Below are 25,417 nucleotides of genomic sequence, written 5' to 3'. Positions count from 1 at the left end.
GCAGTCCTTTCAAGAGCTATTGAGACATTTCTGTCTGGACCAAAGTTGAATGACAGACGGACGGACAGACAGACATCACATCCACACAAAACAATGCAAGAATACCGTACCGTGAATATCACAAATTCGATTTAAATCCACCAACTGATAACAATCTTCCTTATTAGTAGTATTGATAGTGGGTGACTTCTCATGTCTTGTTAATATTTGTATTACTCTTTTAGAATCATTATTCTTATATAACAGATACAATCTTAACTAAGATGTGCTGCAAATCTGTTACACCCCTTTGTATCTCTTCATTGAGAATAACATGCTTCTGTCTGTGTCTACAGGAGAGTCTTTTGACCCATCCGCTCCCCCAGTGACCACCGTGCTCCTCCTGACTCAGGGTTATCATGGGACGCCTTCCAGTTCACCTCTCCCCATCCATCCTCCTCCTCCTCCTGCTCCTCCTTGCCCACCCCAGCACTCCCTTCAGGCCACAGGTTGTGGAGCGGGCATCTAGCCCTGATGATGAGCCTCAGCCCGCAGGCAACTCTACGCTACCTTGGAAGATCAAGTGTGCAGGCGTCGTAGTGTGTAGACCTGGTGTCCTGCTGCCAGTATGGCTGCCGCTCAACCCTCCACTGGGGGAGCAAGCGGGGAGGGCTATCATCTACTTCCTATGTCTCATGTACATGTTTCTGGGTGTGTCCATCTTGGCAGACCGCTTCATGGCATCCATAGAGGTCATCACTTCTCAGGTATTATAACGCTTTGTGCTTTGGGTTATAGCGCTATGTTATTATGATGTCACACTGAAGTTGACCTTTGACCTTTTTCAATATAAAATCATCATCATTCTATCCTATAAGTAATTTGTGTATACTTGGTCTCATGATTAGCATATGTTTTCTTGAGTTGTGGCCCAAAACGGGTTTTTGATGTGACCTTGACCTTTGACCTTCGATCCCCAGTATTAGTTCATCCTTTATTTCAGTGAGCTTGTGTGGAAAATTATGAAATTTCTTTCAAAACCGTACTGAGACATTACATTAACAAGAAGGGATGGATAGATGTATGGACAACCTAATATTATAATAACTCGGCTGTTCCCAGCATGGAGGCAAACAATAGTGAACCACAGATGGTGGTGATCAGTCTGTTCTGCAAGTTTAGTTTTGAATCACAGTAATCTCAGATAGATATTACAGTGAAGTCACAAACTGTAACATACTATTACAATAATATTGAAATAAGCGCACTACAGTTAACATGTGGGAGATCAGACTGTTGAGCTGCTCAAGATTTTGGACCTCCCAGAAATCCAACTGAACCTCAAAATCCAGCTTATTGTCCAGCAAATTCTTCTATTACCATGACACCCCTCAGACTGTAAGGATTTTGAATCTCATTTGACATTAATGACATTAATAGAAACACATGTGCATCATAAGCATAATTGACAATTTCTCAAATATCCATCCCTGCAGGAGAAGGAGGTGACCATCACCAAACCTAATGGTGAAACGACAGTGACAACTGTGAGGATCTGGAATGAGACTGTGTCCAACCTCACACTCATGGCCCTGGGCTCCTCTGCACCTGAGATCCTGCTCTCGGTCATTGAGGTACACAGATACAGCATACCAACACACAAGAGATAGTTGTCTTTCATTGAGAATGTAGTATTCATGCATCTTTAAAAAGGGTCTGACTTTTTCTCATATTGTTAATTATTTACATATGCTATCTATAATTTTTTTTTAAAAGAACTACCACCATAAAATAAGCGGAAATTGGTGTCAACTGTAAGTCTTACAAACAAATACATTACAATTACAATTTGCAGGTTTATGTCAGCTTGGAAATAGATTATTCTCTTTGTCTGTCATGTATAGTTATTCATTTAAAACATGTTCTATTTCAATATTCCCACGATTCTTGATAGACTGAAGTCCAGTTCCAATACACCTTTCATTAAAAATCTCTTTGATTTGCGTATTTTTGATGTTTGACTTGTTTCACCGTGACAGGTGTGTGGGCACAACTTTGATGCAGGCGAGCTCGGCCCGGGCACCATAGTGGGCAGCGCTGCCTTCAACATGTTTGTGATAATTGGTATTTGTGTGTGGGTGATCCCTGACGGAGAGTCTCGCAAGATCAAACACCTGCGTGTGTTTTTTATTACTTCTTTCTGGAGTATTTTCGCCTACGTTTGGCTCTACCTCATACTGGCTGTCATCTCACCAGGGATTGTAGAGGTGTGTTTCTGTATATTTGACTTTGGTAAACTATACAATAGAGTACATCATGTGTGTAAATCATGTAAAGCTCATATTGCCTGTATTACCAGGTGTGGGAGGCCGCAGTGACGCTGCTTTACTTTCCGGTGTGTGTGATCTTGGCTTGGATTGCTGACCGTCGCCTACTATTCTACAAATACATGCATAAGCGTTACCGCGCTGACAAGCGGCATGGCATTGTTGTGGAAATGGAGGGTGACCTCGAGCCAAAAGGCATTGACATGATCATGGATGGAAAGTTGTCGGACAGAAGCGCGTGCCCTGGAAACTCCTCCAGTGTGACGGTCTCTGTGCAGACAGGCAATGAACTAGACCCGAGCCAAGATGAGGTAAGACATGTGGCTTATGAAATACTTGACCACATTGTAGACGCAGCTTTTTTCTTTTTGTTTGACATCTTTGTTGAGTTCAGTAATTAAAGCTCTTTGTCACTCTAGTGACTGTTTTAAAAAGAAAGACTACTTCTGTTGTAAGAAAGCAGGGATTCAAGACTATTACTCTACCCTATCAGGACCACCGCTCTAGTGTTTTTAGAACTTAGGTATTTTGTGTTAGCTGAAGCTAGTCTGAATGGCAGCAATGCAGCAATGGTAGCATTATCTTGATAAAGATCCTCATATTAGTCTTCAAACCTTATAAAATCAGTTATTTGCATTCATCCTGCTGTGGACTCCCACCCGATCCTCTGCAGGACCCGGCATCACACACAGCTTGTTAGTCTTAACTTCAAACCTCTGTTGGAAAGGAAAACAACTTATAACAAGTTTCCTCTCTTGGATAGGTGGTTCGCATCCTTAAAGACCTGAAGGAGAAACATCCAGACAAAGACTTGGACCAGCTGATTGAGATGGCCAACTACTCCGCCCTGGTCAAGCAGAAGAAGAGCCGCGCCTTCTACCGTGTCCAGGTGACACGCATGATGATCGGTGCCGGTAATATATTAAGGAAACATGCTGCTGAGCATGCACGCCGCACGGCTGACCAGGAGTCCGACAAGGCCACATGCTCGCACATCTGCTTCGAAAGTGCCCAGTACCAGTGCACTGAGAACTGTGGCTCTCTGAGCCTGGGGGTGATCCTGGAGGGGGGCACAGGTCAGAACACTTTCTATGTGGACTACTGTACAGAAAATGGCTCCGCCAACGCTGGGGCGGACTACGAATTCACTGAGGGTACTCTGGTGTTTAAGCCAGGGGAGACACGCAAAGAGATCAAGGTGAGTAATTAAAGTGATAGCTATTTTGTTAGTCTCCATTTCAAAATGTTATCATCTGATGTCATTATCCTACCATAAGATCATAAAAAAAGATTCTGTCAATATTAGCTTTAGGTTGTGTCTATAGTCTCGTAGGATACAGACATACCTTGACATCATAAAGTGCATACATGTGCAGCACTTTCTCTTTCACACATCATTATCATTTTCTCAATCACAAATCATTCCCTAGCATATGATGAGGGAGGATTTTTATATCTTGGAAAATGTATTTATAGATTTATGGACCATTTTTTGTCTTGACCTATGACATGACATCTCGGGGAAAAAAATACACACACTTGTGTATATGCTTGAGTAAGATTGCAAAGTTAGTTTACATTAGACATCAGTCAGTGTAGAGAAGACTATTATTTCAGGGTAAGACATTGATGGAAACTCAGTCAAATTATTAAGTTGTGTTGAAGTGACTTTTGAGTATCTATATCCATGAGGAGAATGAACACTTTTCATCCCCAGGTCGGCATCTTGGACGATGACATCTTTGAGGAGGATGAGCATTTCTCTGTGCGTCTTCAGAAAATTAGGTTAGAAGAAAGTGCAAATGAAGGGACAGGAACTCCACCCAAAGGTAGACTAGTGGAGCCGCTGATTGCCACTATCACCATCTTGGACGATGACCACGCCGGCATCTTCACCTTTGGTCAGCGGATGCTGCGGGTGAGTGAGAGCATGGGCATGCTGACGGTGACGGTGGTGAGGAACTCAGGCTCCAGGGGCACTGTAGCTGTGCCATACCATACAGAGGATGGCAGTGCCAAGGCGGGGGTGGACTATGATGAGACTAGAGGGGAGCTGGAATTCACCAATGAACAAACCAGGTGAGGCAGTGACTGGCAGGTATGAATGTAGGAGTCGGAGTCAATCTGTTCTTTTGAGACTGCGACTGACTTTGTGTCTGTTATGGTTACATAATTTGGCTCCTTAACATACGATAAAATAAAACAAAGCTCCCCAATGATTAAGAAGCCTCAAGCAAATGTGTTTTAAGGTCAAAGCTTAAAATATTCTATATTTGTCATTTTTAATTAACTCCATAAAAAGACATTACATTTCTTTTAGCTGAAGCTTTTATCCAAAACGACTTTAGAAAGGGGCCACTGACACATAGTTTCTTTTTTTTAAGGGATTATGATTTACCATTTTTATAAAATGTTCCTTAACGATAAGTAGGCTACATATTTGGAGTATTTATGGCAGCTTTGAAGTGGTGTAATTAACTAAAAATAATGTACAGCATCAGGCTGATAAAGGAACACTAAACATACACTTTGACTCATTTGTGGGTTTTGGAAAACTTTTTGTATACAACAAAACATTTTTTTTGTAGGATCAGTTCATTGTTCATTTTGGTCTATATATCTATGAGTATATATAGCGTACCAAAATAACTTATCCTTAAGTTTTTGAAGGGAGCAGAAATTTTGAAGGAAAGTGCAACTGCAGTATATATAAGTCTTCAGAACAGACATCTTCATTTTCTCATTCAGCCATCTTCAGCAAAATAACTGACAAAGCTGAATTATGGTATCATAGTCTCTACATTTTTGGTATAATCACCACAAACACATAGTCCAAAAACCACTGACAGGTTTTCCAAAGCACTAATTCTGAACCACATACAGCATCCTCAATGCTTCTAGATACATTTGCTTATTAGTGCTGTCAGTAAACAGGCACCTGAACCTCACTTAGAGATTACTATAGCTTGTCAGTCACCCGCACTAAGTAGAGGAGGTCCTTTTAGACAGAATTACCCTGACGACTTGACACCCAAAGATAATACCATCCCCGATCAGGTGCGGAAACCTCCAATCACCCCATGTAAGGTGACAGATTGTTTTCTCATTAAATTGTCAGGTTATATAAGCTGTGTTTGCACATGCACTAATTGTACACTTAGTGAAAGACTCTGTTATGTAACAGCGCCCATCAATGGATGCTACACAGTCACAACAATAACAATTTGTGGATTAGAGTTAATGGGAAAGTGTTCAAGTGGTTAGCTTCATTATTTTATTTCTTTTTTTTCAGCTGTGAACTTTACATGGTATTAGGTATTCAGACAGTGAGAAACCAGAGTTTACAAGTTGTTTTGCACTTCATTCAGTTTATCTATTTCCTTGGAAAGCTGTGTATACAATGTTCATCCCTGAATTATTTAAACACCCATTGTGATTAATTATTTAGGTCACTTCAATTTGTGATGTGATTTAGATGGTAGAGGAAATGGTTTGGGTTTTTTATGTCCCTCATTGTTCATAAAAGTTAATAGCATGACATTAATTTGTTACAGAAATGAAAAACGTGTTTGTTTGTGTGTGTGTGTGTGTGTGTGTGTGTGTGTGTGTGTGTGTGTGTGTGTGTGTACTCTTTGCATATCTCCAGTAAGACGCTACAAGTGCGCATCATAAACGTGGAAGAATATGAAAAGCAGGAAACCTTCTTTGTTGTGCTTGAGGATCCCAAATGGCTGAAGCGAGGACTCTCTGGTGAGCTTTTGCATTTTATCATTGATGTCTAAATGACTTGTGTGATTATGATCAATAATTATGCGGCAATCAACAAAAACCAAAGAAATATATTTTACTTTCTCACTTAAATTAACATTAGCAATATCCAAGATTCAGGTATCAAAACAATAACAAGAGCAGCGTGGGCGACTGCGTGCCGGGCACCTGCGTCAGAGCCAGTAACCGAAGATAACACGCTGTCATTCACTGGAGTCTCTGTTTCACTGTAGCACTGCAGCCACTGCAGCCAATTATGAATGAAGGATCCTTTAGTTCCCTGTTCCCTATAACCTCAATGTGACTACAGGATGGTGCAGGAACTGGGTATGTCCATGTTAGTGGAGGTCAACAGAATCAATGACATCAGTATAAATGAATAGTAATTTATTTAATGAGGTAAAGTGGAAATGGAAGCTAACGATTAGGGCGTGCTGTGCATGCCAAATGAAGACAAAGGAGAGTGTCTTTTTCCTTTTGCAGTTTTAGATTCTGTGAGGCTACTCCGATGTGTTAGAGAGAGTTATTGAATCTTTGTCTTTCTTCCCTCACATGCAGCGTTGTTGTTAAACCAAGGTAAGGTTTGGCTGTTAAAGTTGCACTGTACAGCATTTTCAAATATCCATACATAACTGTGAATTTGCCCATTCATCCATAAAAACATTGTTGCTTCTTTGAGATCAGTGAATATCTTGCCCAATGCTTCCTGGTGTGAATTTTGTTTTTCTTCTTATGTTATTCTCCCTGGATTAGTGCTTCTGCTTGTTTTACAGAGGTGCATAAATAAGGTTTAGTCTTTTGTTACATCCTTTTCTTGTCATAAGCATCTCTGAAAGCTTGCTTTGGAGGCTAATGCCACCAGTGGTTGTAGTGCTGAGACCAATTCTGAGGTTGGCACAATTCTTACTAAATACGAGGAAGGTGGGACACGGGCTGGATAACACCACTCCAGACCATTGCTGGATGGTGTTTCACCACCGGTGACAGAAACAAGAGCGATTCTGAGGCAGGGGCCTATAGGTGCTGCAAGGACTAGTCCTCCTGTTGTTAGTGATGGGAGTGTCAAATCCTCTAGAGGAGTACAGGGGTAACTGGTGTAGGTTCAGTAGTTCGCTTAAGAGATCATCTCTTTCATAATAATAATAAGAACTTGAATTTATAAAGCACCTTTAAAGAGACCCAAGGACGCTAGTTCATGCAGGACACGGAGTCATGTGCTCAGCTGTCATAAGCTGTCTGCTACTGATAAGTTTATGGGTGCTCGTCAGTCACTCACCAGTCACAGCCCTTTCTCTCAACAATGCGGTCCCTTTAAATCGACCTCCTCCTCACTGTCCCTGCTCAGCTGCACTGCCACCCACACCCGGCTGCTGGCAACTTGCCTCCACCACCGCAGTCTCCGCCTTTTAGTACTGAGTCCAAACATGATTGTGGTAAATGGTATTCATCTTGGACAAACGATCTTGCCTGCTACACTCACTGGGGGGTTTTGCACGTGTTCCATATATTCCAGACAGTTTCTTGAGTTCACATATAAAAATGGCCTCAGGGCAAAAATACCTTGTCATCATTGTCACCCCAATAACCTGTTTTCATCAGGGAGTAAATGGATGCTGCTTAAAGTACTTTTAAAACTTTATTCTGTAGGTTTTGGGCCTGTACCCTTGCCTGAGGTCTAGAATGTGTGGGTTTTGTATGTGGGTATATTACAGACATGATCATTAAATAACTGCCCTCTCCTGACAGGAAACCCTAGCCCTGAGGAGGAGGAAGCCAGGAAGATCTCTGAGATGGGTAAACCCATTTTAGGAGAGCACAGCAGGCTGGAGGTGATCATAGAGGAGTCCTGCGAGTTCAAGGTATGTTAGTGTCTGACAGACAACAACCTCTGTACTCAAATAAATAATTTATTACAAGGAAAAGACATGTTTGAAAAATATGAGCTTTTTATTATCTTCATTGGTTCATGAAAACAGTGGAGTGACAGAAAAGTTGACATTTTAATTATTAATCTGAGTGATAATAAAAAGTCTCTGCAATGTGGAAAACTTATATATATGTGTTTTTAACCACCTGGTGCCCTCTCACACACCAGACTCCCAATGGAGTATTTGATCAGGTACAGTTACTGCCTGCATGCTGTGTGTTGTTGAGACTGATTAGAATTTTCTCATTCCATTCCCTGCTTCATCTCGCATCATACACTTGCAAAATACTACTTCCGCCAGTCCTCAAATTTTCTTGTTTCATGCATTTTGTGTGAAAATGCAAGTGAGGCAACATGTGGGTGTCAGTATGCGCCGTGTGAGCAATGTTAGAGTCGGTTTATTCTGAATTAAATTCAAATTTTGTAGCAGAACTGGGAAGCTAGTGGTTTTGTGGATACACTCTATGTGCCATATCCAACACTGTCATATTTGTTCTGAATATTACGCTGCACCTTGTCTGCATCAAAGCTCAAAATAAACAATTTGAGACTCTGAAGATCAAATTCCAAAGAGGCTGAAGAGAGAAATGTGGACCCATATAATCTATGTGCAACCATGTGATCCGCCTTCTCACTGACCTTTTCAATGTGCTATAACAGAACACTGTGGACAAACTCCTGAAGGACACTAACCTGGCTGTAGTGATTGGCAGTCATTCATGGAGAGAGCAGTTCATTGAAGCAGTCACAGTCAGTGCAGGTCAGTGGCTGTTAATGCATTTGTTTTTTTGTGTGTGTGTGTGTAATCTGTTAATGGACAGTATTTACTTAGGTTTATAGGAGTGAGTGTAGTGCAAAAACTCAACATTAGTCACATTCACACAGTGCTGCTGTACTATGTATATATAGTGCTTCCCTATCAGAGATAATTTGGAGTACAGCTGCATGTCTATTATACATATATGTAATATATGTACAACATATATAACCAGGTAATTATGTGGTAAAAATACACATTTACATTTTCTAATGTTAAAGACTTTTTATTATAAATTATAAAATGTGAATGAATCTGTTCCAGAATGGTTAAATAAACTTTTATAATTTAATGTAGGATTTGAAGCCGCAGTCAGACTGCGTAATGAAACAGAGTCAGTGCTTTAGTTAACAATGTGAAAATGTGCTACTAAATAGTGTGATTCAAGAAAGCTAACTGATAACACAATTAAGGGAAAATCTACACCAAGGACCAATATTCTCCATATGATACCACATTTATATTCACTGCACCAAATTATGCACACTCATAAATATCAGAATATATATTCTCGTCAATTTTTTCATTAAGATCCATGAATTATTCTCTGAGAAATCAAGGAGAATTTCAAAAAATGCTGTATCTCTCAATGTTTTAGAGAGTGAAAGTTCCTGTACCCCTGATCTGGATTTACACCACAGTTTAGTGGTTCTTGCAAACTTTTGCTAACTAACAGTAAGACAACAAATGCAGAGAAAAACTTGGCTGAGGTAACAATCAAACCAGGTGGTGTGGGGTCAGATCAGAGGGGTTTCCAGTGGGAGAGCAGGGGAAGTGTGACAGTTGTAGAGGCTCCTGGGCAGAGATATAACAGAGGTTAGGGATCAGGCAGGCATACAAAATGTTAGATTTATCAGGCTCATGTAAATACCATGAGATAAGACAACTTCTTGGCAGAGAGGCAGTGTTCACACAAATACCAGAGGCCGGCGAGTTGCTGAGCCAGGATGGAACCACAAAGGAAGACTAAATGTCCAGATTCACACCAACAACTAAAAAGTTATTGTAGCACTTACATGCAGTTTTCTTGTTTACAGATTAATTATGACACTATAAGATGATGGACTCAAAATGTGATTGCATAATTTGTGGCCGATGCATTTCATTGCTTAGTTTGATTTTTTTTCTTCACTGTGTCTTCTTTAATCAGGTGATGAAGATGAGGGACAAGAGCAGCGAATGCCCAACTGCCTCGACTACTTTGTGCACATAGTGTGCTTATTTTGGAAGGTTCTGTTTGCCTGTATCCCGCCCACCGATATCTGGAATGGCTGGGCGTGCTTCTTAGTATCAATCTCTGTCATTGGTTTCTTGACCGCCTTTATCGGAGACCTTGCCTCCCACTTTGGCTGCACCGTGGGCCTGCGAGACGCTGTCACTGCAGTGGTCTTTGTGGCACTTGGGACTTCACTTCCTGGTGAGTGAATTGTACCTCAGTTTTTTTTCATTGAAGGAAATCCAATTGAGATTAGCAGTGTGGTTGAGGAAGTTAAAAATCCTATTCATTTTCTAAATATTGAGATTTTACATATCAGCCCTAACATTTTAACCATCCCAGGTAGACTTACCACAAGCTATAAGACTGTGAAACGATGTTATATGCTGCTGTCAAAGCCACAAGTCTGTATGCTATCATCTCTGTTTTAAGAAAAAACTAATTACGTGTTACACATTCAAATCATGACGGCTTTGATGGGATGGTTCAGCGATGCATTACGTTACAACAGAGAAACCATTCTAACATGCTGTGGTTTTTTAGAGATGAGGAAAAGAGTACATAGAGGGGAAACTCAGCTCAAATCTGGTCATGCACTGAAGAGTAGGGATTGAGAGGGCCAGCTTGTGGGTTTGCAATGGTTTATGAGATGTGTATCTTCACTCTTAAAACGATTATGTATACAACATTGAACCTTTGCCTATTTCTGAAAATTCAAAGAATTTTCAGAAAATACAATGTAGAAAATTTAATTGACCTCTGGAGCCAGAGCTGATTTGAACGTGGGCAGTCACTGTTAAGCTCTATATGCTGTATGTCCCTAGGTATGTAGGAGAGTACACACTGCAACTAACCTCTTTTCTTCTCCAGATACGTTTGCCAGTAAAGTGGCTGCCACTCAGGACCAGTATGCAGATGCATCAGTGGGAAATGTGACTGGAAGCAATGCAGTTAATGTGTTTTTGGGTATTGGGGTGGCCTGGTCTGTGGCTGCTGTGTATTGGGAGGTCAAAGGTAAGGTCTTCCGTGTGGACCCTGGCTCGTTGGCCTTCTCCGTCACACTCTTCACCATTTTTGCTTTCTTAACTATGGGAGTGTTGATGATACGCCGGAGGCCGTCCATTGGCGGCGAACTGGGAGGCGCACGGATCCCTAAAATCATCACCACACTGTTTTTGTTTGGACTCTGGTTCCTCTACATCCTCTTCTCCAGCTTGGAGGCCTATTGCCATATACAAGGCTTCTGAGAGGGCGTGGTGTGGCGAGTAATGACTGCAAACACACACATCAACAAGACATTGACCTGGTCAGTGCTGTTACAGTAACTACCGCTGAAAGGCCTGTCACCGCTTGACAACTGCTGCCGGGGTTCAAGAAGAAATTAACAAAATTCTACAGACCTGCGCATGCAAATTTGTGCGTTACATCCACTCCAGGACAGTTCCAGTCAGTAAAATAGACAGACTGGTTATTTTCCGTTAAGTGGATTAAATAACCTGCAGTGACCATTTTTGATAAAGGAGTTCCAATGGTCTGCACCTCTGTGAAGTCACTGGATTTTGCATCATACTGGCTATAACCTGGACTTCAAGTTTGGTCTTGTTTCTTGTACATACTGGATCCGTATATTAGACTCTGTAACCCAGAAAATGTATAAGAAAAGCAACGTCAGGTTGCGTGATTACGTGATATTACACAACAAGCTGCTCTAAAAATCAGGGTTGAACACCACTCTTCTTTGTGTTACAGCAGTGGAGCCTGCCGTTATTTCATATCATTACACCTCTGAGTGTATCATTATGTTTATGCCATGGCCACTGCTCACAAGCAAAAAGAGGCTGTCATCAAACTGTCTTATTTAATGTCAGTGAACTTAGACCTGAGCATTATTCATGCTCTACAAGTCAATTTGACCCATTACAGTTAATGCACAACATAACTCTGCAAATGTCCTGTTGCTTTGGCTACCTCCGTTTTTTTGTGAACAAATTTAAAACAATAGTTAAACTGATGAAAACTGTGTGACTTGTCCTGGTGTTGATTTTTGATTAAACCCTGCCAGCCAATCAGAAACAAAAAGCTTCTGTGGCCATGGTATAAAAACTTAGAACAGTTTGGGAGATGAGACCTTGTGAAATATCTCACGCTAAATTTTGTTTCTCCAAGATATGTGACATGTATAGTGGAATGTTCTGCACCCACTGAAGTTAATTTCACAATAAATATTGATCACAATAATGTTGAAAAATGCACTAAATGGATCAAATATTGAAATGTAAATTGAAAATGAGAAACACAGACAATGAATTTCTAATAAGCTGTGGAATGAAGAAATTTGACCTAGTATCTGCCATTTAGTGTGACTGTTTGAAAGTGATGATTCATACACCCTGATAAGTCTTACATGTTTATCAATGCTGTATTTTAATGTCTTTATAATTTATTGTATTTGACCTGGTATGAAACAAAAGTATATTATTGTAATTTATTGTAAGTTGTCAATTACATTGAAATTTTAACTGAGTTTCTGCATCGGATCCATCATCCACATTGGCCCGGAACTGCATTACTTCCTCATTAGTGCAGAAGAGGACATGGCTTTTCTGAGGGAATTTGAAATTTAGAGCACACTGATATAAAAATGCAAGCTTTTAAAATCTGAAGATATGATCCAGGTTTTCAAATCTAAGACACATTCCTGATTCCTAAAAGGGCAGTAATATTGGGTATTTAGGAAGATTTTATGATGTAAAGGCCATGAACCCCAAATAGGCATATGAGATACAATCCAAGTAATAAATGCTGTGGTTCAAATACAGGGACAAGATTTATTTTTTGGGGAACATTTTTGAATTGAGTTTCTGATAAATGTCTCATTTACAAAGTAAGTTAAGGGGAAAAGACATTTCAGGATTCTGGTGATCAACCTACCAGCCTGTGTAAACTGTCATGGAAAAGCATTGAGTACAAAGAACAAGATTGATAACATGTCTTCACTTCCTCCCGTTGTACAAAAATACTGCTTACATATCTTGGACTCTGGTCCTGCCATCTTGTATATTTTACATAAAGGGTCAAGCCGATTATTCAATTCAATTTTATTTGTATGGTGTCAAATCCCAACATCTCAAGGCACTTTAATGTTGAGTCCCTACAATATTAAAGAGAAACCTCAAAGTCCCCACAATGACTGGCAGCCATGGAGAGAGAGAAAAACTCTGTTTAACGGGAAGAAACCTCAAAGAGAGAGAGAGAGGGAGAGAATGTAACATCTGTTTAAGCTTTGTCAGGTTGTTATAATGAAAATAATAGGATATATGAATAGATGTAATGCATGTGCTAGACATATAATTCTAAATTCTCAATCATGACAAATAAATAATTCAAACCAAATATATATGAAACACGCTGACATACATCAGTGTTACAAGAACTAGATACATTGACCGAACCCATCTTTGAGAAAAATGTATTTAGAATCTACTTTGACTGTTTCATTGGGTCCATGTCTTATCAACTAACATGAAAGCATTGGTACTTATGACCAGTACTGCAGTTAAACACCAGCAGGCGACCAAGATGATTATCTACACTTTTGAAAGCTGTCAATCTTATGCACAGTCCATTACTGAGTCAAGTGACAGTGAGGCTGGTTAGGTTTCGTTCCATTTTTTTTGTTAAGTTCTCTTATTTTGCTTGTTATCCAAAATCTTTTCAACCCTGGAAGATGTGATACATACGTCAGGGCGAAGGCCACCCTCTGAAAATAAATCAATGGTTGTTCTAAATAATGTTGGTCTAAATACAACAACTACTACTGCATTAGTACATTGACATTTAAAATCAAATTCAGCAAATTATATGATCTAATTTATAAAACCAAAGACATCAAATTATAATTTAATTAATATAATTAATGCAAAGTCTTAAATCAATGATAGTAAATAAAGAAAATGCAACATCACAAAGAAAATGATCAAATAAACTCAAGTTGCAACAGACCAAAAATAAGTGCCAATGTTAACTGTCCATAAAATGCCGTGATGCGATCGCAATGTTTGATCACCAATGAGTATTCGTGCGTCGAATATTTATAATTATTTGAGTCTTTGGACAATTTGGTAAATAAAATTGGAGTTTGGGGAAACCGGGTGTCTCGAGAAAGGTGTCAAATAGAAAATCGTTTTTCCCACTGCCCGTGAAGGCAGCAGCGCTCCGGCAGACAGGACAACATGGCTGCTGCTGCGGGCCGATACTACGGAGAAGGTGGCAGAGCGACGAAAAGACAGAAAACTGAGGACGGAGGGATGGCGACGGTGAGGCCCTCCGGTTTGTCTGTCCTGGTCGTGAGATGCTGTGTTAAAATATGCCAGGTTTGGCTTTTCTGAGAGATGAATTAAGCTTGAAAAAGGGATGCTGGTCTCGCCGCTAGCTAAACTGAAGAAGCTAACTAGCTGGATATGTTAAACCAGTTCTCCTAGATACTGGCCAGGCCATGAAGAGGGACAGGCCCAAGTAGAAACACATTAGAGTGGTTACGCGGTTTATCTAGCTGTCTAATTAAAAAGTGACTGAATTATATGTTTATGCTTTTGCTTACGGATAGAGAACATGTTAACGGTCTTCATGTCATTAGTATGACGATTGTGTCGGGTCCCCCCCCATCGTTCATGGCGTTGGTTGCTAACGCTGATCTTCTATAACCTGATACATTTTATGAAACCAAATGATTTGGGTCACAGTTTTCACATCACCAGCCGCTGCTCTGAGCCTTTCTGTGGGCGGTGGACGTATTTTAAGACCCCACAAGCATCATCATGTTTCGTTTTCAGGAGAGCTACGAGGACCCTCACAAACCGCTGCCCTCCCCGGTGGTGCACATCAGGGGCCTGGTGGACGCGATCATGGAGGCCGACCTGGTGGAGGCCCTGCAGGAGTTTGGTGCCATCAGGTACTGTCAGGCCACTGAAGACCCTGTGTGTCAATGCATTCTTCAGTGGTGTAATTATTACACTTTACAGTGTCATAGTAGCCACGAACAGACTCTCACAGAAAGCCCCACTCTCTGCTAATCAAGCTTTTCACTATGATGGTTGTGTGAAAAAACACAGTCAGCCATGAAAGACTATTATTATTATTATTATTATTATTTGCAGTCAGACACTAGACACTTTGTAACTCGTCTGTGCTGTGGAATGCTGGGAATGCAGCACATGTAGTTGTCTGGGAGCATAGATTGTAGTCTGATACACACACTCTCTCTCTCTGTCTGTCTGCTTCTCTCTCTCTCTCCCGCTCTCAAAATTGCAAAATACATTTACAATGGTCAAATCAGTTCACTCAGAGTGGATTAAAGCAACATCATTTGGTCCTGAACACAGTAGTCACACAGGAGTCCTTACAATACTAGGTGTGAACAGTTTTTTGATATAAATCATTCCACTAGTGATCAGATCATTTGGGACATTTGTTCGTGACATATATTGCACTTATCATCCTGGGTTTTTACATTTTCTTTTTTGGTAGTTTTTCCCCACTCTTGCTGGCAGATGAAGTTATACCTTATTAAGCCCTACGAGACCAACTTTGATATAAAATGTCAGGTCAAGGCAATATCCGTTCCATCGAGTTGCTCATTTTTTTCAACATTTATATGAATGAAGCTTTATTATAGATGATGCATGGTTAATTGACTCGGTCAATTGTAATTTTTGTCTTGAAATATTTATTTACAGTTATGTGGTTATGATGCCCAAGAAGCGCCAGGCCCTAGTGGAGTATGAAGATATGAATGGCTCCTGCAATGCTGTTAACTATGCCGCAGAGAATCAGGTTTACATAGCAGGCCACCCTGCCTTCATCAACTACTCCACCAGTCAAAAGATCTCCCGGCCAGGAGACGCAGATGACACGCGGAGCGTCAACAATGTGCTGCTGCTCACCATCATCAACCCCATCTATCCTATCACCACGGTAATGTGATTATGAAAGCAATAATTTTGTACCACAATAGCTTCACATCATAATTTATATAGTATTGTACCAATGTGTATACAATATTGTATGATTACGAATTCAAACTGAATCATTAATCAGGCTTCCTTACTTTAAGCTTTGTTTGAGGTGTTTGATTTGAGCAGTGATTGAAACTGACTTTATGAATAAGAAAGGGACTAGGTAAATTTAATTAACTGCTATTTGGCTCGAAGTACTAGTGCCAATATAGCCATCAAACGGTACTATAAAGGGGGATTGGTGGCTTTTGTGGTATTTCAGTGTTTTGAAATGCAGATATTTTTTTTTCCAGACAATATTCTAAACACAGGTACACTGGATTTCATTTCCACCTTTATGTTGATAAATTATTTTTTTATTGCAAAATAGAGTAACTTGGTTTCCGATAGCAATCACCAGCGCAGGATGATTTAGTCTTTGGTTTTGTTTTAAAATTGAACTGTCATATGTGATTATTGAAATCTAAAGTGTAAATGTATACGTGTGCTCCTGCAGGATGTGCTCTACACCATTTGTAACAACTGCGGTCCTGTACAGAGGATTGTCATCTTCAGGAAGAATGGTGTTCAAGCCATGGTTGAATATCCTTTTTAAGAACTACTGTATTTTTTTACTGGCCACGTTTCTCTATATTTTGATCCACTATGATTCTATAACAAGCTGACATTTAAGGATACTTGATTGATGATGTATTTGAATTTAGACTTCAGAGATCTCCTTAACTTGCTGTTGCCACATTTGATTCGGTCCAAAGTGCCCAGAGGGCTAAAGCCTCTCTGAATGGGGCAGACATCTATTCTGGCTGTTGCACTCTGAAGATTGAATATGCCAAGGTGAGTCTATGACAATATCTAATCCATCTTTTTACCAAGAGATTTAACATTAGGTCTTAACGAGAGGGGAAATGTTTTTGCAATTCACAGCCAGCACGCCTTAATGTCTTCAAAAACGACCAAGACACGTGGGACTACACTAACCCCACCCTGAGTGGCCAAGGTAACATGCAGCCCCCAAGCTTTCCTGCTCCCATTTTTCTTCTTCTTTTCCTCTCATGCCACTGTATGGGATGGTTAGGGTTGTCTGCCTCCGGGGGCACTGCCTCAGATCACAGATGTTCCACATGCCTATTGACTATGTGTTCATAGGCAGTATTCCTGTGATGCCTTCACAGTCTTAATGCATTTTCTCGTCACACTGCAGGCACAAAGTAAGGGCATGAGGAGCAACCTCAAGGGCAGCCAACTTCCGTTACAGTGTCATGCATGTGTACCGCTCATAGCAACCGTCACAGTAGCATATGCAGGCACACCATTCTTCACAAAGTTTCACATTCCCTATAGAGCATGCCACAGCTGCACAGCTTCACATCCCTGCCTACTCTCATCCAGTAAACACTAAAGACTATCACACCTTTTAGCATTCTTTCAAACGTAGTGGAGATTTTATAGCTGAGGTTAGACATTGCACTAGCCAGCTGAGTTGACTTTAGAGACAGCTAGACATGCCTCTGTTTAAAGGTCCCATGAAATGACCCTTGAGATGTGAATTGTTTCCCAGGCATTGATGTGCTCTACATGTATTTCAACATGCAGGTTGACCTGGGATTGAGGGCAGGTGGTGCATTAAGCTGTAATCAGGTGTCAACAACTACTTATTATTGAGCAAATTAATATTCTGCATTTCATGGGACCTTTGGTGTAAAATATATATTACAAACACACTTCATGGCATCTAGATGTTTCAGCTTTCAAATCTATATTTAAAATGTGTATTGTTTTTGGAATAATTAATGAACTTTTAAGAAGATAAAGTCATAGCGTGTATACATTTAATTTTAGTTATTGGGTGCTTTCTTGATAACAAAGTGAAAACAAACCATTAATAAATCAATGTTTTGATCATCAGCCACTTGGCACATTATGGCCACACTCGTATGACCTAAATACTGGTTAAAATACAGGATACTCACTGAAGTATTTTGTGCTCAGAGCCTTGTTCCTGCTCAAACCTCATTCAAGTAGTAAACATTTTCTTGTGGACAGCAGTAGAAATTTGCTCGTGTTAAATGTATTTAATTTTTCTTTTCTTTTTTCGCCGGATACTCTAAAAGATGTAATTGTTTCTCTTGTACACAGGCGGTACATGTACATTGCAGGTTTCATACAGGTTTTTGACAGCTCGTCCTCTCCAGACATTTCTTGGTTTTCTAGTTTGTGCTGCCTTATGAACCAGAGGTACTCCTTGTGTCCTCACTGTGCAAACTCATACAGGCTTACCTCAACTTCTACAGCGACAGTATAACAGCAGCACCCACAGCTAAAGTAAATCAGCTCTCTGGCTCACATCGGACACAGTGGGGCAACAAACACCGGAACACAACTTCAACTTGATACTTCCTTATTCCAAGTCCATCATCACTCCTATCTTCACCACCTGACATGGGAAACCGCTTTATTTTTGGTGTTGGACAGTAGACACCATTTCAAATTGAGGGACAGAAATATTCCAAGACCACGCAAACAGACACCTTGTATATCCACCACAGACTGACGATAGTTTGATAAGCATCTACCACCACCTCTCATCCAGTACAGCACATCTGCAGAGCCCTGAGGAGTCGCCACTTTTGACACAAAATGAGGGCTGGAGTCATGCGTGTGGTCGTTTCTGCCACGCCTCTTTGCCCTCGGGATGTGCCTGCCATAACACAACCACAGGGAGCAACAGAGGAGTTTTCAGACACACTCAGCCTGACCAGGGAACAGATGACATCACATACTTGGGGCAATAAACAAAAAAGATGCCATTCTCTTGCTCAGATGCTAATACCGCTCGTCTCTGCCATCCTGTGCCGAACACAACATGACAACACAACGAGCTGAATATCCGCGACAACACACAGAGCTGAACCACCACGACAGCACATCGTCACTAGATGCCTTTTCAAATAAGCAAGCATCATGTGAACGCCCATTTTTACACAAGAAGAAATATCCACAGGGGGGCTGATGAAGACACAAGCATCAAACACCTATCAAGCATATAAGCACAGAGGCAAACAGATTACAATCCTTTTGCAACGCTTCCTACATTTATGGACTGGTGTTCTGTTTTTCCTTGTGCCTTCCTCCCCATTTCCCTCCTCTCTGTGCTGTTCTTGTGTTGTTCTGCGTTATTTCATTTACCCTTTTTTTAAATATTTTTTTGAACTGGCCCATAGTGATACCTTTAACGCCTCCCGTGTGATGCAGGTTTGGCTCAGTGTATCTTTGGACTGACAGCCCACTCTGAAATGGTGCAAATGTCCCGCTTTGTGATCAGAGCACGGTAAGCTGGAAATGAGCCTCGATTAGCAACTTTCAAAACAAACTGGCAGCAAGTCAAAACCAAGCTTGGACCATGGGTGTCATTTTCTTCCTGGTGGTGGGGATGCAAGGAAGGACAGAAGAAGGAAAGGACTGAGGAGGGAGAATGAGTTGAGGCTGGAATCAGAGGTATGCGGGTAGCATCCTTGCTGAAGACTGCCCCCTACCTGCCCACTGTGTCCCATGCTCCATGTGTGGTGCTGTAAGTACTTGAACGAAATGAATGAATAATCTGACCGAACTTGTTCCAATCATGTTCTCTTGTGACCTGAGTAACACCAGCAAATAATAGATGAACGTCAATTATTTACCAGCTTTTTGCAACTACCCATTCGAAATTATAGTTGCGATATTCAAAGAATATGTTAAATTAATGGCACTGTGATTACAACGCATTGTGTCCGTTAACCAAGCACCTTAGTATTTCAGGGAATGAGCTTGTGAGTGGTTGAGTAATTGTAAGTTTGATTTATAGATCAAATTAAGTGCATTTGGAAAGATGTACATTGATTGTACCATGTTGGTGCCATAGCGGCACTTCAGATGGATTTTCAATATAAGCTTTTATTTAACTAATTTAGATATAGGTTTTAGTAACACACATTGTTATTGTGGTGGCACATAATAGTGACATGATCTGTCACCACAGGAGGTTTTGTTTGCTGTGGATGGGTGTGTGGGCTTGTTTTTATGTGTGTGTGGGACTTCAATCTCAACACAACGGATAACATACCATGATAAAAACACTGATTCACCTAACATTTATGAATTAAATACGGGTTTTAATGAGAAAACATGTTTGCTGATAGGCCACTATATTTCTGGTTTATAAACCTGCTGAGTGCAACACTACAGTTGGGCATATCTGCCCAACCTATATCAATAATGATTTTATCTTAGTTATTGTTGGGCAGCATCTTCTGGTGATAGATTAGGCAGGGATGTTGCATCAAATAAATTGTGAACACTTTAAAGGGCGCAGCCCAGTTTTTTTTTCCAGGCGACTAGCACCGTACACTAATGCGGATATTTTGCAAAAAACAAACATTTCCGTCTGAATTTGGGCCGCATGCATATGGCCTTTTGAATCACCAAAATGTTTTTACAAATGCATTTCAAATTGTAGACTTTCAAAAACTCTGGTTTCTATGTGTCTGTGTGAAGAAAAAGTAAAATAGTCTGGGAAACGATGCTGTCACAGTTTACATAGCGCTTTCCCATTATTGCTTTGTAATGAGCATTTTCCAGAACTGACAACAATGGCAGCTATATACCAGTTGACATGAGTATAAGCTAACAGCATGCTCACAATGTTCTTCTTTGGTATTTACTTGCTTGAGCATTTGTAGTCATTTTTGTATTCTTGTCTGTATGGGACATTTTGTTACACGATTGTCACATAGACATAGCTTATTTTTTTAAGTAGAGGAAAATTTCTGTTCAAAAAATATCTGCAGTAGTGTAGACAAGGTGGATGTGCTTTAAACAAATCAGTGCAGATGAATAGACCTGAATAAACATTAATTGTGAAGACTTGTGAGGCAGTAAAGTGTGAATACCCACAGGTCAGACTAAAAACTATTTCCCTATTTTAACATTTACTGCTCACTATAGTCAGCTAGGAGTAGATTGTTGATTTGCTAAACTTCAGAAAGGGCCTCTAAAAGAACATGGATGCTGATGCACAGAATTCAATCTTGGTTTTACCAAATGGAGCTTGTGGGATTTTTCTTTTAAACATATACAATTTACTTAATTGAATATTTTAATTTTCCTGATGAATTTAAGCCAGTTTACAATTGTTTTAATTTGTTTCCCCTTTAACACTGTGTTCTAGTTTAAATGCTTGATGTCTTGTCACTTCTGATGTGAAACCTGTGTCTTATCCTGATTTGTTGTCATAGTTTCCAATAAAACATGCTTAGACTGCAGGTGTTGCTCATAACATTGATGCCTATTTAATCTCTGATCCTCTATATGAATGTTTGTTCTAAATATTAAGAAATGTGTTGATACATTTTGCCAAATTTATAACATTTCAATGTTAATTTTGGATTTGACATGTGTATGTGTGTACCTGCACAGATGCTGATGGTGAAGGCAATTGGAACAATTCACAAGGTGTGTGTTTGTATTAGGATGGCAGATGTAGGAAGGTCTCGAAAGCTATCTTTCAAACTCATCGTTAAAAATCTCCATTATGTCACATTAATTTAGCAAAATAGAGCTTGCAGGTTTTTCTTTTAACTCATTGGATGTTAGTTCCTTTTGTTGCATGCTAATCACTGTTTTGCACCTTATCACAATGTAGCTCATGTCATTTAATGGTTTGATAGGCAACTTTTGTTCTCCATATTTTAGATCCCAATGGCAATCCAAACAAACGGCAGAGGCAGCCTGCCCTTCTAGGAGACCACCCACCTGATTATGGTAAGTATTCAATAAATACAGGGGTCTTGCATTAGAAATGGTGGATAACACCCTAATACTGTATCTTGACCTTTTCTTCAATTAAGGTGGTCCTCAAGGAGGTTATCATGGCTACAATGATGACAGCTACGGCCCCCCTCCTTCCCACCGCATGGGGCAAGGGATGGGTGGGCGTGGTCGGGGTAGCCAGCGATATGGCCCTGGATATGGACCACCGCCCCCTGAGTACGGTCCTCATTCTGACTCCCCGGTTCTTATGGTGTATGGCCTTGAGCCCTCCAAGATCAATGCTGACAAGGTCTTCAACATCTTCTGTCTCTATGGCAACATAGAGAGGGTAAGTAAAATGGAGCCTAACAACCCCTGAAGATCGACTCTAAAGATACCAAATATTGATCACTGTAGTTGGAATAGTAACAAAATACACGGTTCATTGTATGACTGTAAAAGATGAAAGGTTATGCTACCAACAGTTCTCCATCAACAATTTTATGAGGAAGTGGTTTATGTGTAGTGAAGCTGGATGCTTCTCCTATTTAGGTTAAGTTCATGAAGAGTAAGCCCGGAGCAGCAATGGTGGAGATGGGAGACTGCTACTCTGTGGACAGAGCAATCACTCACCTCAACAATAACTTCCTTTTCGGACAGAAACTCAGTGTTTGGTAAGAGCTTCTCAAAATATTACAGGATAATAGCATTGACTATTAAAAAAATAAAGACGATTCGGTGTGTAGAGCTAGACACACAGACATATGACTTCTGGCTTTCTTTCCTTGGCAGTGTGTCCAAGCAGCAGGCTATCGTGCCAGGTCAGTGTTACCAGCTAGAAGATAATACCAGCAGCTTCAAAGATTTCCATGGCTCCCGCAACAACCGCTTCACCTCCCCAGAGCAGGCAGCCAAAAACCGAATCCAGCACCCCAGCAATGTCCTGCACTTCTTTAACGCACAACCTGACATATCTGAAGAGATCTTCAACCAGGTACGGAAATCCTTCAGGGTCATCCCTGTGAATGAAAGATTTTCTACAAACCACCGTCTCACATTTTCACTGGTTTGTCTTTCCAGGTGTGTGATGAACTGGGTATTAAGGAGCCCACAAGTGTGAAGCTTTTCTCTGGAAAAGGTGAGTAATTTGTTTTATGTCATGATTGCTATTTATGATTCCGCCCCAGATGTCTGTGCTGTCATTGTGTTAATGATGTGTGATAGAAAAAGTATGTGCGATGGATTGTGATTTGCACTTTGAGGTAGGACTGTAAAAACACTACATAAAATATGTCCATTTAAAATCCATATAGCGTTTCTATATGTAAAGAGCAGGGATGGGGATAATTGCTAAGCTAGCTTTACACTCACAGTCTGTATGTTGGCCTAACAGCTCTTATGGTATATGCAACACACTGTCACTTGTATTTAGCTTCAACTGATCCGCATGATTAAAAGATCACATCAAACCCCCACGCTATCATCTGAATCTGGCATACTAATCAAATTCTCTTGTAAACAACTGTAATTTGGGAGGGTTATATCATTAGAATTAATATTCTTCACTGTTCAATCCATCATCAATCAGAATTTATTTGTATAGCATGTTTCATAAATGAAAAAATTTAGCTCAAAGTGCTTGACACAACTCCCCCCACACCCCTTGTCGCTGTGCCACATCACCATCTACCCACCCACACCCAAAACACTTCAATAAAATTAAGAAACTAAAAAATAACATAGCAGGAACCGTACAGAGGAAACTATCAGAATTGAAGAAACACCAGGGACAGGATAAGAATTTAGAAGTAAGATGATAGGATAAATAAATAAGCATACATAAAAAATAATCCAGAAAAGATAAAGTCAATAATTATAATGATAAATAAATCTAACAAAACCAATTTAGAATAAATAAATAGTTTAATACAGACAGACAGACATACATACATATGTAAGCAATAGGTCGTTAAGAAAAGTTTACGTAAAAACTTGACTGAAAAGGAACGTCTTTAGTTTGCCTTTAAAAATATCAACACTATCTGCGGCCCTCAGGTCCTCAGGCAGGCTGTTCCACAGACGAGGACCATAATACTGAAAGGATGCCTCAGCGTGAGTTTTTGTTCTTACCTTGGGAATAATTAAAAGGCCATTGCAAGAGGACCTGAGGGGCGAGATGATTTCTAGGATAAAAGCAAATCTGATAGATAGCTAGGACTAAGACCATTAAGAGCTTTATAAACAAGTAAAGGAATTCTAAAATCAATTCTGAAGCTCACATGTAGCCAATGCAGACACTTCAAAATTGCTGTAATGTGTGCTCTCTTTCCGTACTTCGTCGGCATGCGTGCAACTGAGTTTAGTATTAATTGCAGTTGCGCAATATTTGACTTGGTAAGAACAGCATTACAGTAGTCAATTCTGAAATTTATAAAAGCATGTGTAGGTGTGTCTGTGTTGGCTCAAGAGAAACTGTTATACCAGATGAACGTCAAATCAGGGTCAGAAAAAAATATGTTTTTAATTTTATATGTATTTTAGTTTATGCTGAGGCTTTTTCAGATCTGTTTAGTTGAGTGTATTAACAAACAGTTGAGTATTATCCATTGTGGTAATTTAATCAGTCATCTTGTTTGGCACATTAGGTGAGCGAAGTTCATCCGGCCTGCTGGAGTGGGAATCCATCAATGACGCTATGGAAGGCCTTTCTCTGATGAACCATTACCAGATGAAAAACCCTAGTAAGCACTCATCATTACATTAACATACCAACACAGTCATGTAGATTTGACTACATACTGTTCATTTAACAGTCTTTATAATGTTTTTTAAAATGTTTAATGTTTTGTCTCTGTTACAGGTGGGCCTTACCCTTACACACTGAAGCTGTGTTTCTCAACTACACACCATGCCAACTGAATACTCTCCCTTCAAGCTATTTGTAATGTTTTGTGTCTTTGCATAGTTTACTGCAAATCAGTTGTCACATATTAAACATTCAACCAGTGATGACCAAACCTAGGATTGATGTGCTTGACCTGGTTTTGTATAATTTTATTAGTTTTATCATGTTTTTGAATCCCTTGTTTATTTTGTATGTTAACACGATATTGGATTTGAATCATTGCACACTAACCTAAGATAATGTTTAATTATGGGCCTGTTATTGGCTTATAAATAAAGTTCATAGTCACCAATATGTAGTCATTGTCTTTCAGTAAACCGTACCATGAGTATTACTTTGGTTGTGTTTACTTAATTATCTAAAGCTTTTTTTAAATATATATATATATATATATCAGGAGAAGACCTAAGCCTGCATCAGACAGAGGCCTCTGTTGTTGAATCTGCCTGGTTGTGAATTAGCCCTATGCTGCGTTGCTTTTAGAAGGGCTGGGTTGATAAATTAACTTACCATATATTTATTCTTTGAGTAATTGGCAGAAACACCCAAAATGCATCACTATAAATAAGCACTTAGTTTTACGTGCAGATCACATGACATGCCATTAGTGTTTTAATTATTTGTTGGCTGCATGCACACGTCTGGTGGCCTTTAACATGAATTCATTTTAAATACAGTCT

The 25,417-nt window shown here is 40.0% G+C and overlaps 2 protein-coding genes across 8 annotated transcripts; both read left to right on the top strand.

Annotated features, from left to right (window-relative positions):
- Nucleotides 1–398: 398 nt before the first annotated feature.
- slc8a2a (solute carrier family 8 member 2a) lies at nt 399–11,299 on the top strand. Of its 6 annotated transcripts, none has more exons than XM_053442395.1 (13): nt 660–746; nt 1,476–1,613; nt 2,019–2,246; nt 2,339–2,617; nt 3,070–3,504; nt 4,024–4,385; nt 5,953–6,056; nt 7,160–7,168; nt 7,588–7,590; nt 7,821–7,933; nt 8,662–8,761; nt 9,969–10,235; nt 10,905–11,299. In XM_053442395.1, the coding sequence occupies exons 1-13, from the start codon at nt 675–677 to the stop codon at nt 11,279–11,281; spliced, it is 2,487 nt and encodes an 828-aa protein (XP_053298370.1). In that variant the 5' UTR covers nt 660–674; the 3' UTR covers nt 11,282–11,299. The 6 variants fall into 6 exon arrangements, with proteins under 6 accessions (XP_053298366.1, XP_053298365.1, XP_053298370.1 ...); XM_053442394.1 differs by having other exon boundaries at nt 5,953–6,066; nt 7,152–7,168; XM_053442391.1 differs by lacking the exons at nt 7,160–7,168; nt 7,588–7,590 and adding an exon at nt 6,633–6,650 and having other exon boundaries at nt 399–746.
- A 2,949-nt stretch (nt 11,300–14,248) lies between these two features.
- hnrnpl (heterogeneous nuclear ribonucleoprotein L) lies at nt 14,249–25,029 on the top strand. Of its 2 annotated transcripts, XM_053441313.1 has the most exons (15): nt 14,249–14,350; nt 14,867–14,985; nt 15,770–16,007; nt 16,545–16,632; nt 16,788–16,882; nt 16,973–17,045; nt 21,500–21,535; nt 21,776–21,844; nt 21,931–22,181; nt 22,385–22,506; nt 22,625–22,826; nt 22,913–22,970; nt 23,888–23,944; nt 24,478–24,573; nt 24,693–25,029. In XM_053441313.1, the coding sequence occupies exons 1-15, from the start codon at nt 14,267–14,269 to the stop codon at nt 24,749–24,751; spliced, it is 1,647 nt and encodes a 548-aa protein (XP_053297288.1). In that variant the 5' UTR covers nt 14,249–14,266; the 3' UTR covers nt 24,752–25,029. The 2 variants fall into 2 exon arrangements, with proteins under 2 accessions (XP_053297288.1, XP_053297289.1); XM_053441314.1 differs by lacking the exon at nt 23,888–23,944.
- Nucleotides 25,030–25,417: the final 388 nt, after the last annotated feature.

The sequence above is a fragment of the Pleuronectes platessa genome, chromosome 15, assembly GCF_947347685.1.
Source record: "Pleuronectes platessa chromosome 15, fPlePla1.1, whole genome shotgun sequence".
Lineage (NCBI taxonomy): Eukaryota > Metazoa > Chordata > Actinopteri > Pleuronectiformes > Pleuronectidae > Pleuronectes > Pleuronectes platessa.
This window is presented reverse-complemented; position numbering and strand designations above follow the sequence as displayed.

What these genes read in the sequence shown, in the direction of transcription:
- hnrnpl (XM_053441313.1), top strand. Translation starts at nt 14,267, where the DNA reads ATGGCTGCTGCTGCGGGCCGATACTACGGAGAAGGTGGCAGAGCGACG. An exon ending in CCCCACCCTGAGTGGCCAAG is followed by an intron (nt 17,046 to 21,499) that starts GTAACATGCAGC and finishes GTACCTGCACAG; the next exon opens with ATGCTGATGGTGAAGGCAAT. An exon ending in GAAGCTTTTCTCTGGAAAAG is followed by an intron (nt 22,971 to 23,887) that starts GTGAGTAATTTG and finishes TGCGGCCCTCAG; the next exon opens with GTCCTCAGGCAGGCTGTTCC.
- slc8a2a (XM_053442391.1), top strand. Translation starts at nt 399, where the DNA reads ATGGGACGCCTTCCAGTTCACCTCTCCCCATCCATCCTCCTCCTCCTC. An exon ending in AGCAGTCACAGTCAGTGCAG is followed by an intron (nt 8,762 to 9,968) that starts GTCAGTGGCTGT and finishes TTCTTTAATCAG; the next exon opens with GTGATGAAGATGAGGGACAA. An exon ending in ACTTGGGACTTCACTTCCTG is followed by an intron (nt 10,236 to 10,904) that starts GTGAGTGAATTG and finishes TTTCTTCTCCAG; the next exon opens with ATACGTTTGCCAGTAAAGTG.